This window comes from Scophthalmus maximus, chromosome 3 (assembly GCF_022379125.1).
Source record: "Scophthalmus maximus strain ysfricsl-2021 chromosome 3, ASM2237912v1, whole genome shotgun sequence".
In the NCBI taxonomy this organism is placed as follows: domain Eukaryota; kingdom Metazoa; phylum Chordata; class Actinopteri; order Pleuronectiformes; family Scophthalmidae; genus Scophthalmus; species Scophthalmus maximus.
In genome coordinates, this window is record NC_061517.1 from 13,101,038 (window position 1) to 13,118,042 (window position 17,005).

Below are 17,005 nucleotides of genomic sequence, written 5' to 3' on the forward strand. Positions count from 1 at the left end.
GTTAAGATACAAGTCAAGGGACTGGGAGAGGAAGAGAAGTTGGGAGGAGAGGGAAGGAGAGAGGTTACCCAGTAGAAGCTGATAAAAACCCAACAGACTTGAGAGCCTTACCCTTGCCCCTCTAACATGGTCTCTCCATGTCGCTCTTGGGCTGAGGCATAAAATCCCATACAATTTAAGACAGACAAACTAACGGAACCTAAGAGAAAGAATACAAGTAAACATGTACAAGAATGTCATTTTGCCATTTTCTGTCTCAGACATCAAATCCAACTGTCACACAGCATTTAGTCAATTAGGAGAGCCACAGTCACGTGAACCACACACAATAAACAGGGATGGAGGTTAAGGGTGGGCCAGATATAGTCATTAGCAGTGTATAGCACTGAAAGGACAAAAATACAGAGTACAGTCGAGTTACACACAGTTAACAACAGTTAACAATAACACAATTTCAAAGAAACTGGTGCAGCCCCGTCTCACGTCCCGCAGCAGCCACCAAGGGTATGTCTGCAGCCAAAGAACACTTCACTGTGTGTTGTCATTAGTTCATAACACTCACTTAATCCCTAAATAAAGTCGTTATTTCTCTCTACACACATCCATACTCAGTGCCACTGTAAATGTGCAGAGGTTTCACACAGTAGTAATTCAAAGCAAATTTAGGTGATAGTGGCCTGAGTTACACACCTGATACGTCTGGTCCATAGAGCTGATCTAAGTTGAATACATATGTATTGCATCATTACCAATAGAGGAAATGGACTATGTGGAGTGCTAATGTTCTTTGATCTGTGGTAAGCGGTGGAGGAAGGACTTAGCCTCGGTGAAGTCACCTCAAGTGTGCTAAGGCGGCCATTACTGGCCGTCTGCTGCACGGGGAAGATTTGTAAAGAAGTACGCATTGGACGAATGAGGGTTATTCAAAATGAAAAATGCAGGAGAGGGTAGCTGTATAAGAGCAAGACACGAAATATCATTAATTCAGGTACATAGGAATACTTTTGTTTGTTCAGGAATGTGTATAAGAACACAGGAGTACGTCACCCTCGTGGATTTGTTTAAATTTTTTTATCCTAACTAATTTTCTCAGTCTGGAGGCTGGAGGGACTGAAACAGGAGGAATACCAGTTCCTTACAAATAAGGAAAAATATCAACAGTAAACACGTGAAAGCACCTCCAACCAGCCACCGACACCAACCGGTCAAACTCACCGCAAGAATTACACAACATCCAAAGCTTACCAAAGTCACGGAGGGAGGAATGTCACAGCCAAAATCTTCATTTTACCGCTGCCATTATCAACATAGACTACAAGAGATTAACAGTTCACCATTTAAGGGTGGAATCAATCAAAACTATAGAGAGAGCAGCAGGAAAGATGTCAGCACAGATTCAAGTTCTTGCAAATGTTGGACACTGTTCAAACATCAGGTCTATGGTGTCCTTGGAGGGGATGGTATTTAGATTCTCCTGAGAGAATAGGCAGTAAAATAAAGATTTTGCCTTGATCTAAACTACAGTGTTTGGGGTAATTGTCACCTTCAGCCTGACCCCTTGGAGAGCCCCCCTTTGGGGTGCCTGGCCTCCGGCCCCCCCGCTGGGCAGTAGCGGCCTCAGAACCTCAACGTCCTTCTCACAGAGCTCTGCAAGGCAAGGCCAATGACATCTGGGGCTGTGATCCCATGATGACGACAGCACAAACCAGAACCTCACAGAAATAAAACAAACTAAAACAAAGGGAAAAACACAACAAAACAATGATAATAATATGAGTGGAAAAGAAAGATGAATGAAGTATGACACCCATCAGCCTCATGCTCACACACATCAGCATCACTAGTAATCAAGAATTGTCTATATCTCAACAATTCAAAATTAATTAAAGACTATCATATTTCTACACATTAGAAAATATACTTCTTAACTTTGCAAATCTATATTTGAGTTCTCCAGCGATGATGCAGCGAACCGATTTATTCGAACACTTCATCCTCTCACATTATATTTCTTGCCCCTGACATTCTCAGAATGAAAATCAGGAAGACACAAATCAAATGGATGACAGAAAGATATAACACAGGGAAAATGAGGAGGAACACACTCACACAAAGAGTTGGGCACATCCACACTCGGAAAAATACAGGCCGGTCTAATGATGGTGCCCCCCCTTTCTGAGTCAATGGCAATGGTTTGACCCCACAACACAGGACAGCAGAGGCACAACACAACCCAGACTCATCAAGCACAAGCCTTTTCTTTTTTTTTGGAGGGGGAGCACTAGTGAAGACCAAACTTACCGCTGACCGCCTGTCACCCACCATCATTACATCGCAGCAAGTACAATATCACCACATTCCTGAGGTTACACTTTCAAGAGGGAACGAGGAGAGAAGGGAGGGGGAGGGAGGTCACTCTTTGTTTGAAATGCACTGTCCAGTGTTGAGCTCACACCTACACATGGAGGGAGTTTACAGTGGCAATAACCAGAATCATAACATTGTGGTATGATTGTAATTGCCACAAGCTGTGAGTGCTGTATGTGTTTACTTTCAAAGAATAAATAAATAAAAAAGATGTGTGCTGTTCCTTTAGGAAGCTCTTAACAGTACTTTTGAGCCATACAAACTGTAAAATGTATCAATGTGTTGATGTAAAATTCAAGATAAAAACTGTATATTATCTGTGGTATGTTGAATTAAAAGTATTTGCTGCAGGGGGTCTAGGTTACAGGAGCTTATAATGAATGAATGAATGACATGGCAACCTCTGGCCATTGATAGGAGTCCATTCACGGTTATTGGCTGAGGTGTTGGATACTGTGGAGAGGTGGTTAGTTCAAGGAGAAAGACAGAAATCAGGGCAATTCTTATTCTATCAAAAATCTTAGCTTTTATGTAATATTAAATAGGTCTGTAAATTTCTCGCCATGGAGATGCTGCCCTCCCTTCCTGACATTCAATTCCCATTGAAAATTTGAAAAAGACATATCTCAGTTATGTTGTCTTAACATGAGATTAAATGTTGGTAACATGGTTTGTTTTACTGCAAAATGATAGACTGAAGAATCATCCCTGTTCTGGTCTTTCAAACTTGAGTGACACAAGGAGCAGAGAAGTCCACACGGAGAGAGAGAGAGAGAGGACAAAGGCACACGTCAAACATCATATAGGTCAGAGACACGGGTAAAGACGTCTTTACAGAGACACATCTTCGACATCATAATCATCAAGGTCGTTTATCAATTGACTGATTCAAATTTGTGGACATGTGCATGCTTACATAAGTGTGTAAATAATGAATGTAGATTTTCAAGTGTCTCAGAGTGATCAACCAAGTAAAATTAGGGATCGTTGCTTGATGGAGTTGTAAAAAGGTGAGAGGCTTGTGATGTGTTTTATTTGATATGGACAGACCTTAGAACAGTCTTGTAAAACACTGTCCCAATTTAAACAAAAATAAAGATGATTCTCGAGTTTTCACAACATGCCCTCTCACCTTTTGCAAACCATGATGCAGATGTTCAGTTCATAAACCTGACCTTTCAAACCTAACCACACCCTACAGACAAAAATAATGCAGCAGTTGAAGAGAGTTTTAGAAACATCAAAACCTTTATCTCTATGGTATACCTATACCTATGTAGAAATTAGCATTAGCACCACTGTTTAATAGACTATATATTTCTATGTATGTTTTTTTAATTTATTTTTTACCAGGAGGACCAGGTAACCACTCCTCTGCTCCAGTCTATTACACACAATTTAGGAAGTGAGAGCTGAACTTACATCCACAATGAAGAAGTCCAGCCAGCACCAGGCATTGGTGAAGTACTTGACAAAACCATAGGCAACCCACTTCAGCAACATCTCCAGGATGAAGATGTAGGTGAAAACCCTGTCAGCGTACTCCAAAATGATCCGAATGGTCTTCCTCTGCTCGATGTACACGTCCTCAAAGGCCTGCGGGGAGAAACAGGAATCTAACGTCAGCCACGGTGATGACAGCAAAGGGAATATTACACCTGATTCTTTATAATTATGATAGGGACACTGTATATATCACTAAAGCTTACTCAGGGCTGATCATCAACAATGGTTTATAAGAAGAAGAAAAAAAAACAGGCCGCATTAAATATTTCACAGTTAATGTAGATTTGCTGCAGTCCTTGGTCTTTCTTAACACATTTGAGAACAAGGCCTTACTCTATCCCCATAAATAGATCCCATGTTTGATGAATAGTACAGTTCATTAATCACTGACGCCCCTCCCTCATCCAAGCAGCTCTGAAACTTGACAACCAAACTGACTGCACCACAGACTGATGTGCTTCACCTCCTCACTGCCACAAACACAAATTGGTCTCTGTCTCTTTATATTGAATTGGTCCTTTTCATTCTCTCATCTGTTTCTGCATTTTGCAAAGTATGCAAATGCTAACACAGGCCTCCTTACCAGGGCACCACTACTGAGGAGGATCATGAAGATGATGAGGGTTTCAAACCAGTTGTGCTCCACAATCAGATAGCAGGTTTTTCTCAGGAACCACCAGGGCTTTCCCCAGCCCATAGTAATGTCCACGTCACAGCACTTATACTTGGCCACACAACCTGAGGGGACACAGGAAAAGAGACAACATGTGATATGATATGTTATATTAAACAGCAAATCCTAACAATGACATTTCCAGTTTGGATGTACACTTTACAAAATTCACCTATACTTATACACTTTGTCTGGCCATAAAGCTTTGGGTAAATTTCAATAGTGAATTTCACTGTTTTGAAAGGATCCTGCTGACAGCCTTGAATTGAAGTAAGCTAAGATCACCTCATTGTTCATACTGCACCTTCAAAAAAAGTTATCAATATTCACAATCTCTACTATGTTTAAAACACCCAGGCTATGAATGTAAATAATCCATGGGCATACTGAAACAATAATTCAGGCAACCCTGTTAATGGAAACCACTGTATGTGAGGTGTAAAAAAAAAAAATTAGAGACTGACCCACAGGAACTGTTAGGGGTAAACTATGGGTGAACACTCAAAAACACACTAGGCATAATACCAATCATTGCAAATATGAATGTACATATAGAAAAATAGGTCTACAGTCATGAGATACTGATTTAGCTCAAATGTTTAAATGATTATATGACATTGAACAAAACCTACAACCTGATGTTTATTTTGCAGCATTTAGCTGTGTGTTTGTGGCAAGGCCCTTCTCTTTTTAACTTTCTCCCTCTGCTCCACCTTTTACTTTTCTTCTGACCGTCTTGCCGGGTGACTTGTCTAAAATGTAATCGTGAAGAAGCAGATAACAGTTCCTATGTGCACAACCAAAAGATGTCATCATGTCATTTGACATGATCACAGGAGGTAAGAAGTGCAACAGGAGCAGCGGTCTCACCATCTGTCCAGCACGCCTCTGGCTCCATGTACTCCTCCACCGGCTCCACCACCACCACCTCCTCCACATCTGGCTTGATGTCGATGGTGCTGCCTTCTGACGAACTGGTTTCATCCAGCTGCAGAGATGCAGACATATGAGCACACACAGGTACACATCCAAACAAATGTGAGGAAAAAAAAGTTGCAGTGATTCAGAAACATTTCAGTTTAAATTGTGCTGCTCAGTGCCTAGCTTAGGAAATGATAATATCATGTTATATGCAATATGCGATAGTTCAGTCTCTAAACTGGAAAAAAAGTTTTTTTTCCTACATTGAAACGGGCATCATAACGATCCTGAACGTCACATATCACCCTCATGAACACTGAGATGGAATATCAAATGACAGGATGATCTGCTCTGAAAGTTTTCTAAATGCATTTCATCAGAAGACATATTGTACATCAGCAGATATCCATTTCATCCATGTTGCTTGCCTGCTCCCGCCACTCTAAATGACTGTATATAAAAGAGTCTATTGCGTAATGGAGTTATATTAGGGCCTGTCAGTGCAGAGTAACAAGCCACACCCATAGTCTTATTGTCCTGAGAGAGGAACATGCCTGAAGAACAAAAACAACACATGGTCTCTTTGAGCAAAAGTAAAAAAGGATTTTGTATTTATTGTTTTTTAAGATTAAGCTTATGGATTATTTATTATTATTTCCTGTTTTGCCTGATAAATAATTAGAAATATATAAAATACATGCACTCCTCTCACTGACCTCTTTGCTGTTCTCATTATCTGACTCGCTGCTGAAGTCCTCCGTGTTGAGGTTCTCAAAGTCCGACTCTCCCACAGCTATTGGCACGCAAACAGTGAGGTTTGGGTTGTGGATGAAAGACATGTGGTCCTCATCGATCATATACTTCCCCACGCTGCTGCCTATACCACTGGTGGTGCCGTTACCATTCTTGGCATAGTCCAGGTCACGGTTGATGTCCACCCCGGTGTGATTTGCAATGCAGTTCAGCTTCTTGTCATACATGTCATCCAAAGGCTTCTGCTCGTCCTCCATCGGTGGTTTCTTCAGTAAACTGGCCACCAGTATCCGCGACTTCTTTTTGATCCACGCAATCCCTATCTTGATGCGCATGACTGAAATCTGCAGGTTGTTGGGCTCACCGTCATCGTCTGTCGCAGCCAAGTTGTCAGCGCTGAACGAGCTCAGCAGCAAGGCAAGGAACAAGTTCAACACCTTTGGACACAGAATAAGAAATCAGTGACCTCATTTTGTGTGCCAATTCTTTTAGTCTCTGAACAAATTATAATACTTTAAAGTAGTTTGAGAGTCAACTGTTTCTCTGAAAACCACGTAAACCCAACCAATGTGGACACTCACCACCAGGTTGCCGATGACCATGACCATCATGAAGACAATGAGGCACATGCCCTGGCCCGCCACTTCCATGCAGTCCCACATGGTCTCAATCCACTCACCGCACAGCACCCGGAAGACGATCAGAAAGGAGTGGAAGAAGTCATTCATGTGCCAGCGGGGCAGCTCACAGTCAGCAGCGATCTTACACACACAGTCTTTGTAGCTCTTTCCAAACAGCTGCATGCCCACCACAGCAAAGATGAAGACAATAATGGCCAGCACCAGAGTCAGGTTCCCCAGGGCTCCGACCGAGTTACCGATGATCTTGATCAGCATGTTGAGGGTGGGCCACGACTTGGCCAGCTTAAACACTCTCAGCTGAAGTGTGGGAAAAGAAGATGGGACATGATTTAGTCAGTACATTTTTCTTTACCAAATTGCTGTTTTCTGTCAGTGAAATAAAAAGAGAGGTAGGTAGGATTAGTAGGTATTTTTTCTGTAAATGAGATTTAACCTCCCCAAGCTAAGATGCCAACTAACAAGGTTTCTTTGTTTGGTTTCGCTGAGGGTGGCGCTAAAGTGAGCATTTACCAATCGGAATGACCGCAGTACAGACAGGCCTTCGACATCAGCCAGAGCCAGTTCCACTAAACTCAGTGTCACAATGAAACCATCAAAACAGTTCCAGGCCTCCTGGAAGTAGTAATAAGGATCCATAGCCACCAGCTTGAACAGCATCTCCCCAGCAAAGATCCCCGTGAACACCTGGCAAGTAGGGACAGAGAACAGATTTGACCATGAGTTAAAGATCACATTGGAGAAATTTGTTCTGATCCATTATCTGGGTTATACATTATATATGTTCAAGAAAAATCCATCATGTTATAAATGTTACAAATTACCCCTACAGTTACTTCACATTAATGTATTCCGTTTGTGTGTGTGTGTGTGTGTGTGTAAGAATATGACTCATATTGAATCAAGGTGACCTAGAAAAACATCCACATGTACCACCCATTGGCCTTTTCTGTTCAACTATTCTAGAGAAGTGTGGTGTGAGTGTGCCCGAGTGAGTGTGCCCGAGTGTGTGCGAGTGCGTGTGCATGCTTGCTTTGGGACGCTGACACGACATATTTTAACATCTGTGACACTGTAAAGGTAAAAAAACGGTCATAGTGCCGGGATTCAGATTAACTCAATTTCCTTAAAATGCCTGTAGGGAAAATGCCAAGGTTGAGTTATCCATGATTCAGGCACCATTTTAGAGCAGCTCATCGATCAGCCTCCATGAAATATTAATGCAGGCCTCCCACCAGTCAGCCAACCAGTGGAGAGACCGGCTGGTTCCACTGAAGCAAACATCAGCTCCACTCAGCCAGAGTACAGAGAGAGAAAGAGAGAGAGCGGGAGAAGAAAGGGAACACGTGCGTGCATGTATGTGAAGAATTTCAAAAACGCATGGTTACAGTGAAGCAGCAGGGGGGGTTGCTCTTTTTTTGTCCTTTCAACTAGTCGATGAAAAATATACCTCTATGAGCTGCTGAGAAGAAGCAGAGGAAATACTTCATGGTTGAATAAAATGAAAATAAAAGAAAAAAAGATTTCCACTCACCAAATTGCCCACAGACAGCATGTCCTCGAAGTCGGGGGTCATGGGGTAGTGCTCCATGGCCATGAAGAGGGTGTTGAGGACAATGCAGATGGTGATGGCTAAGTCCACGAAGGGGTCCATGACTATCAGGTTCATAATCTCTTTGATCTTAATCCACATGGGGCTGCACTCCCAGATCAGGAATGTGTTAGAAAACTTATACCAGCATGGCGGACACTTGCGCTGAGACTCCTCCAGTTCTGAAGACATAGCGTGGATCACACATCAAAACCAAACATACTGGCATGCTTTAGCGTACTGCATGCAATGGTATCAAATGATAGAAAAAATTGTATGCACTGTATGTATCTGGTACTGTTCAATATGCAAAGCAGATAAGCAGGAAATTCATGTCAAACTCATTAACCAATGAGAGCAGCCTTAGTTAAAGAATAATGAGAGAGCAGGTTAAATAGCTGGGTTAAAGTGGCAGTACCCTCGACTAGTGTGTTGGTAATGACGCTCATGACACTGTTGGCCCGCTCTTTCCGCCCAAAGGAGGTATTGAGCTGGTCCACAGACACCATCAGGGAGCCCGACAGCTTCTTCTTCACCTCAACCTCAGTAGTCGGCTGTCAGGGGGAGAGGAAGAATCAAGCACCCATGGAGAGGACATGAACACCATCCCACTTCACCACAGGTGGCCGGCGGAGGGAAGTGCACAACAGCATTGGCAGGAAAAAGTAGTTGAGGATCAGATTTTCGGGAGGTCGGTTCTGGGGCAATGTTTCATCCTTTTCTATCTCAATGCTGGTTTCGAGGAAGATGTGAGTCTGCTGTAAGTGCATGCAGGTCTCAGCCAATGTGGGAGTAGTGGTCTAAGGCAACTTGACCTAATTGTGTTTGAACGTAATTAGCTCATCCCGATTAAATAATAAATGGATTGTGAGACGCTGTGCAAGGAGAACTGCTTCTGCATGAGTGCATTTCCAGTCCTGTCATGCAATAATGGAGGCTTTGCTGCCATTGCAATATAATCATAAGGTTATTTTACAGAATATCTCCAAAATCTGGCTACTGTATCTTCCTACTTTGAAACCACACAACTTATATTGCAACCATCAAGTCAAGAGCATTGTAAAGAGATCGCAGTAGAGGCAGATTGTTTCAGAGCCATACGGCTGTCATGCACAAGCATGCTCCAAGTCAAAGAGAAGGAGAGGAAATAACAAACACCATAGCCATTGTTCTACTTGTTTATGTCATGCTTGATCTAATTTAGGGTTTAAATCTACCATGCTAACTAGAATGAGACAAAACTAATTCATTATTGTTGACCAGGGAGAGTTTGGAAAACAGAAAGAGATAAAGACAGACAAGGACAGCAGCCCTCCTTGTTTTAAAAAATATATATTATAAGTACCTAATAGGATGGTGTGTTTTGCTTGTGTATCTGATTTGGAATATTGTCTGAGTAATAGGGAAGCAGATAAAATGACTGTGGCTCTACAGTGTTAGTCCCCTCAGTTTCATCCGCCTCCTACTGTAGATCTACCCACACAGGCTAGAAGAGGGCCTGGATTCCTGGAGGAGGAACACATCAACACACTAGAGCATGTTAACTCATCATTATATGCTGATTGTTAACAAAAAATGTGTTTTATTACTGGAGTGTGTGTGTGATGTAGGAATTTGATGACCACTAGCAAGTCCACAAGTTGTGAATTAAATTTTAAACAGGGGTTTGATCTGTGTCAAAATCTAATGTTCCAAATGGGGAAGCAGTAGAGGTGTAGAATCGTGTGTTTTTGTTTTGTGCATGTATAAATAAATTTGATATCAACATATTCAAAACATTGACATTCATTGTTCAAATCAAACTGCAAAAATTGCCTGGAAGTCACTGACAGACCCAGTTTCACTAACCTATCAAATGCAGGGTTGGCCAAAGTATTATCAATATAAAATATAATTATTTCTCTATCCTTGGCCTATCGTCGGAGGGCAGCATACACTGCAGGGGCTGGGGGAGGGGGAGGTCGCCAGTGCTTAGCCAAGAGATACATACGGACTTGCAAAGATGACAGAGTAGGATAGAGAGCCAAAAAGAAAAGAAAAGAAACGGACGAGAGGGGGGGCCATGCCTAGATAGGTCTTATCATTGACTTCCTTACACTGTCGTCAGTAGCTGCCTTATCTATTTTCACCTCAGGCAGAAGGCGTCCACCGGGCCCAGGGCCTATGAGCGACACCACGCCATTGCAATCCACCGTGCTGTTCCTCTTCCCGTGGAAGCCGCTGTAGCTGTTCCGCCGATAGGGGCTGAACAGGGAGCCGCGACGCTCCTCGCACTCCTCCACCGTGCTGTGCTCATCATCCGCAAACTCGTTCTCTGAGCCCACGTCCTTACCGCGACCCTTGAAACTGAAGATGCTGCTCTTACTATTATGGCGGGACAGGAAAGGCGAGCCGGGTATACTGAGTAGGGACTGGGGAGGAGGGGGGAAGGAGAAGACAGGAGGAGAAGTGTTTTTTGAATTACAATTGATTGCATCATCATTTTTCTACTGTTTGTCATCAGTTCTGGGGGTCAAAATGAAAGGCAACATCTGTGGGAAATTGAATGCAACCAGGACGCTTTTCCCTGAGGAAACATATTCTGCTGGAGGATTCATGCGACTTATAAACATGACAGAAATACATAATTGGGTCAGCGATATCCTACACTGTCAAGGTCACACACACACACACACACACACACACGCGCACACACACGCACACACAGGGCAGAGGTACAGGCAACTGAAACAACATGAGGAAGGAACATGAGTCATGACAACATCAATCCTAGCTGCTGTTAGTATTGATCTGAATATTACTCCGTCTGCACACTGCGTCAGCATGCTCAACCGAAATCACATTTATGACAAACGTTGTCAGCCTGTGCAGATGATGAATGTAGAGTAAAAAGGATGTCACATCAGTGATTTTTCTTCCCACTGTCACAACAAAACATTAACACATATAGGACCCAGTGGAGCCATAGTGAGGCCTAAACAAGGCAGCAGGACTGCTCCATCTGAAAAATTCATGTAATCACTGTGAATAATTCAGGACCTGGACATTTGCTTCTGAATCTCCGGCCACTATATGCTCCTCTGCATGTGAGCTCGTACAACGCCACATTGTACAGTAGCAGCAATCTCAATCTGAATTGTATCTCATCTAGTCATAAAAAAAAAAGAAAAACAACAAAAGTCACATTATTCACTGGCATTTATATTCTATTCATAGAGACGAGAAGCCCTTCAATTCTAATTCTGTAGCTCTGTTGTTATGGTCTAGTTTGCTCCCTTTTTGTGTTTGACATAATTAATTATCACTGAGCCTCATAAAGCTTTAAAGGTCACTTCAGACTCGGGTATCTCTAGTGATGTTAAACCATGCGGATAGTTTCATTTTATATTGTCTGGTTCTGCAAGGTTTTTGCCACCAAAAATTGTGGAAGGTAAATTGAATTTAAGTACTTAAGTATTCAACCCTTACAATGAAAAACCCCAAAATGTTTTTCCTGAAACAAGGTATGAGTTATTCACTATTATCTCCAATCCTTTTTATCCAAGTTTATCAAATGTATGCTTTGTACTGCAAGAAACCTTGTTTTACAAGTGGAGGTTTTAAATGTTCTGCAAATGAAATCCGGACTATGTGTTTCGAAAGAAACTGTGACCTTTTAAATGCTGCTGTATTTAAAACAAAAAACAAGATGTTTTCACCTCACCTGGTTCATAATGGAAGACTTTCGACCGAGCCTGTTATCTGGGAAACGGAAGCGGCTCCTCTTGCTGCCGTCGTCCGACTCTGATTTGACAAACTTCTCACTGTCGCCTTTCTCTTTCTCCTGCTCTTTCTGACGCCATTTCTTCTTACGGTTGCGCCGCTCCTTGGCACTCTTGGAGCTGAGTTTCGACATCTCAGAGGAACTGCATGAGAGATGCCCTCCTCCATCGTCCTCTACGGCATCCTCTGACACGGTGCCCGCAGAAGTTGCCATGGCAGCAGTCTATACACGAAAAGAGATAGAACAGTGATATAACATGACTCAGAAAATTAATTCAGCCGCCATCCTGCAGAGGACAGACCTGGGCGTCTTCCTGCTGTCTCTTGAGCTGCTCCAGCATGGCCTTGAATTCCTCCTCCTTCTGCAGGGCTTCCTCCATGGTGGCCTGGTTCTGCTCCTCATAAGCCATGGCCACCACAGCCAGGATTAGATTCACCAAGTAGAAAGATCCCACAAAGATCACCAACACAAAGAAGATCATGTAGGTCTTCCCTGCCGCCCTCAGCGTCTGTTAAGAGGCAGTGCAGCCGAGGAGGTTGCGGAGGGGTGAAGGAAGAGAAGAGCAGAGCAGAGGCGCCAATGACATCTGATACATGACAGATTCAAGCTCATTGTCAACCTGCTCCTCAGACGTCACAATGACTCATCAGAAATACGTAGATATGTAGACACAGCCATTTGTTGGTGGGGAACAAAGAGGACATGTAGATCGGCCTGCTTCTGGGCATAAAAATCAACTCAGCATAAACGTGACAAGGATACACAAGCACAGCTACAGTTTAAATCTCATTTCACATTTCACATCCCGCCAGCATAAGCCCAAGGTTGTGTTGTTCATCAGGGAGACCCATGAGATATGCATTTTGACCTACTTTCATACGCACACTATACCAGCCAGCTTACAGCCAAAAAGTTTCTATGGGCTGCTGTGCTATCCTCAGTGGAGACGGTAAGTGAGGAAGCTGATGTGCAGCGGCAGGGCAAGAAAAATTTGAACAAGCTGGAAAGAAGTTTACAAAACTTATCTCTCAATATGCAGATTATTGTTTTCATAGGTCTATGACAATAGGTGAAAAGACATTAGAGCTTCAACGATTTATCAATGAATTGATTAGTAATCAACTACTAAATTAATCACCAACTATTTTGGTAATCGATTAATTGATTTAAGAAGTTTTAATGTTTATAACGGCCAAAGTCTCTTCTTCAGCTTTTAAATGTGAATATTTCCTGGTTACTTTCCACAAAAAAACTCATCATCTTGGGGTTTGGGAACCACGATCGCCATTTTGGACCATTTTATGACATTTTATGGACCGGGGATGAAACAAGCACCACAGGATTCTTTATACTCAGCCATATCACTTTCATTTCTGAACATCTGAAACAACAACATTTAGAAACCAAACCTAAACACGGCTCCATAATTTTTCTAATGATACAATACACAATTGCAATGAGTACTTCGCAGTTCTGTAGCAGGGAGCTGAATTTCAAAGATATGGGACCAAAAATAGAAGTATGAGCTGGGTTGCTCCCATCAGGTCTCATCGCCTCATTGGCCATACTGTAATCCCAAGCTGTTAATATTTCATACTCCCTTCCTTCCACTCGGCCTCCATATGTGGAGGCAGGAGTGTCTCCACCATTTCAAGCGGACGGGATGCAGACCGGGCCGGTCAAATTGGGAAAGGGGAGAAAATAAGGAGGTATACTAGAATCTAATCTAATTTTAAACAATTAGTAGTTTTTCACACAAATCTACAGGCTTAAGTATGTCTTAACTGCATCTCGGCCTCTCACCTATACACTAATGAAAGATTAAATTAGAATAAAATAACCCATAATGTGTAGTGTCAAAAGATATTTAGGTGTGCCCTCTAAAAGAGCTGAGAGCCGAGGTGACGTCTACGTCACGTGGTTTTATAAAACAGATAAAAGCAGATTATTGCTACAACCACAGAGGCTTTGGCATTTTCACTAAATAAACCACAACTCTGTGATTAATTCTAAATTGAGTGACTAATTATGCACCCCATGCAGTAATATTTGAGGACTGATTTGTGATGTGCAGGCACCCTGTGAAAAAATTAGGTCACTTGTTGACACATCATCTTTACCAGCATGTAAAGGTTTTCCCAGAAGTCCTGTGTCATGAGTCGGAAGAGAGCCAGGAAGGCCCAGCCGAAGCTGTCAAAGCTGGTGTAGCCATAGTTTGGATTCCTCCCAGCTTTCATGCATGTGAAGCCCTCTGGGCAGCGGCTGAGAGGTGGGGTGGAGACAGAGAGAGAGAGGAGGGGGACATCCAGCCCCAAAATGACTATGCACTATTTACTTACAATGTAATCTGACTACAGGCAGATTAGAAGAGCTACAGCAGGACTTGGATCTGCAGCATTCAGAGGATGGTAGAGAAGGCAACTCACCCAGAGTCAGAGCTGTTCCCACAGAGAAGAGCGTCCAGCTGGCCTGGCAGGACGTAGAAGTTGGCTGAAGGAAAAACAAGCAGCCATAATGAGTCATTTCTCTCACATTCTGTCACAGATACACTCGTTTATTCTTCAACATTCTGTAAATCCATTCAGACCAATTTCTGACTTCAGTTTGCTCACACATTTTCAGCTTAGCGCAGTTCATTTCAAACTGTTACTTTAGTCTCTCCAGTGCCAAAATTACATTGTTTTCTCATTCCAACAGATTGGCTGACTCGTACTCCTCGAGAGCTGCCAACTCACCGTTGGCAAAGCCTTGCCTCTACTTACTGTCGTTCATGATGTACTCGTCCCAGTCAAAGGTCCTGCTGCCGTAGCTCTCGGTGATATTGATTGGCCAGATCACACACTTGTGGCGCAAGTTCCCCATGAAGAGCTGGAGACCGATGAGGGCAAAGACGCTCAGGCAGAAGACGGTCAGGATCATCACGTCCGAAAGCTTCTTCACAGACTGGATGAGGGCGCCCACAATGGTCTTCAGGCCTGGAGGGCATTCACACACACGTACATAAACCATGCAAGTGATGCAGGAGCTGATGACGCCCCAAGTATGAATCTTTGGAGTGTCTGCTTCAACTGGAAATTATCTTGCATATACTGCTAATATGCTAATCCCATTTAGGGATCTTTTACTGGCCAATAACAATTTTCAACTGGATTAAAAAAAGCAAGAGTGGCCACACTGTGCTGCTTTCATATAACACATAGTATTTAAGTAAGTTTTAAGTAATACATTTTTATTAAATACGCTAATAACAATATAATAATACATCTAACACTCTAAATCTGTGATAGTGTAATGACTTATTGTGCAAGGGGAAATTTACAATTTAAATTTTTTAGGTTTAGGTATTAATACATTTTGGACAAAACTGACAGATAACATCTCTAACAACAAAACAAACAGGAAATATTGATGAGCCTTCCCACTCTCTTTTCAGATTTATCCAGAAAGGAAAAATATCGTGACACAAATCCAATCAAATTTTTCGGCTTTTAACTGCCAAATGACAGGCACAATTGAAAAAGAGGGGGAAGACTGTGGAAAAGTGAGAGGAAATCCGTAAGAAAGAGAGCACAGCAGCACAACGAGGGGCCATTAGGGGGACAGAGGCACGGGCGGGGGGAGGGGCGTTTGAAACCACATGCAGGTCATTTAAACTCCAAGGCTGAACAGGAGCAATTCAATGCCAGTGCGGGCACTTTCTTGAACTGTCTTGTATTAAGGTGTCATTAGAAAAGCACTGACTCCCCATGATACCACGACCCTGCAGTCTGTCTCATCCACAGTTTCACTTGGGACAAAATAAGTTTACCTTGCAGACAGGCATCCCCTGGCAGTGTTTGCTTTGGTCCAAGTCAAACTCGAACAGGTAAGCAGGATGACCCGCACCCCCTTTTGTGTTTGACCTTTTACAGGTACAGTGGGCTTTACCAGCTGTACATAGCATATTGTCTAGTAAACTATGCTCTAAGTTTAGCCTGACATGTTCACACAATCTCAGTAAAAGCTCCATACTCTTGGCATAGTTAAGTAGGACAAATAAAGAATTACTCTTATTCAAATCAAAACAACTTTTCTCATTTAGTACATGAGAAGGTCCCATGAAGCAGTTTAGGTATAATGTTAAAATATCCTATAACTTCAGATGTTCTGAAAGCATGTTCCCCCACAGTGCATGAAATACTGTTAGATAGATTAAAGTGGCAGTAACGATTCTGGAGAAAGCTTGTTTCTCTCTTTTTTGTTGTTGTGAATTGACAGCTTGAGCCGGCCGCAAACCCGGGTCTTCCGGTATGGGAATCTGGTGCTCAGACTAGGACCACTAGAGCAAAACCACAGAGTTGAAGCATCACCCTCTTAACGTGTCAACGAGTGATGTTAAGAAACTTTGCTCGCAGTGTTGTGTGGTGCGGTCTGCACCATTTTTTTGTTTCCGATTTATGGAGCCTGGGCTGTGCCGAAAACCCGGATTTCTTTTTGATGCACGCACAAACAAGACAGCTAACGGACGGTGAGGAAATATTCGCTGATTTTTTAAAAGGTGTATTCATGAACTATTGTTCAAGAAACATTTTTGACATATTGGAAAAATAAACTTTCCTTTCTGAACAGAGATAGACGAGAGCCAATCGAGCCTGACCATTAAAATATAAACCTACAGCCAGGATCTGCTTAGCTAAGCCTACAGTACACAGAGGCTGGAAACAAGGGGAAACCGTCAGCCTAACTTTGTTGAAAAGTAACTGAATCAGCTGACCAGCTGCTCTACAGCTCATGAAATTCATGTATCATGTTTG

General features: G+C 42.6%; 1 protein-coding gene across 10 annotated transcripts in view; it reads right to left on the minus strand.

The window, feature by feature from the left end:
* scn8aa (sodium channel, voltage gated, type VIII, alpha subunit a) overlaps positions 1-17,005 on the minus strand; it is a 46,805-nt gene that overhangs the window by 12,087 nt on the left and 17,713 nt on the right. For 6 of the 10 annotated variants that reach the window (XM_047330806.1, XM_047330811.1, XM_035644676.2 and 3 more), the window contains exons 7-20: positions 14,975-15,187; positions 14,639-14,702; positions 14,333-14,474; positions 12,514-12,720; positions 12,153-12,434; positions 10,546-10,860; positions 8,868-9,003; positions 8,393-8,631; positions 7,372-7,545; positions 6,802-7,158; positions 6,184-6,657; positions 5,417-5,534; positions 4,457-4,611; positions 3,790-3,963 (exon numbers count right to left, since the gene is read on the minus strand). In XM_047330806.1, the coding sequence (XP_047186762.1) occupies positions 3,790-3,963; positions 4,457-4,611; positions 5,417-5,534; positions 6,184-6,657; positions 6,802-7,158; positions 7,372-7,545; positions 8,393-8,631; positions 8,868-9,003; positions 10,546-10,860; positions 12,153-12,434; positions 12,514-12,720; positions 14,333-14,474; positions 14,639-14,702; positions 14,975-15,187 (3,050 nt within the window). The remainder of the gene's footprint in view (positions 1-3,789; positions 3,964-4,456; positions 4,612-5,416; positions 5,535-6,183; positions 6,658-6,801; positions 7,159-7,371; positions 7,546-8,392; positions 8,632-8,867; positions 9,004-10,545; positions 10,861-12,152; positions 12,435-12,513; positions 12,721-14,332; positions 14,475-14,638; positions 14,703-14,974; positions 15,188-17,005) is intronic. The other 4 variants (XM_047330812.1, XM_047330809.1, XM_047330813.1 and 1 more) reach the window with 1 other exon arrangement.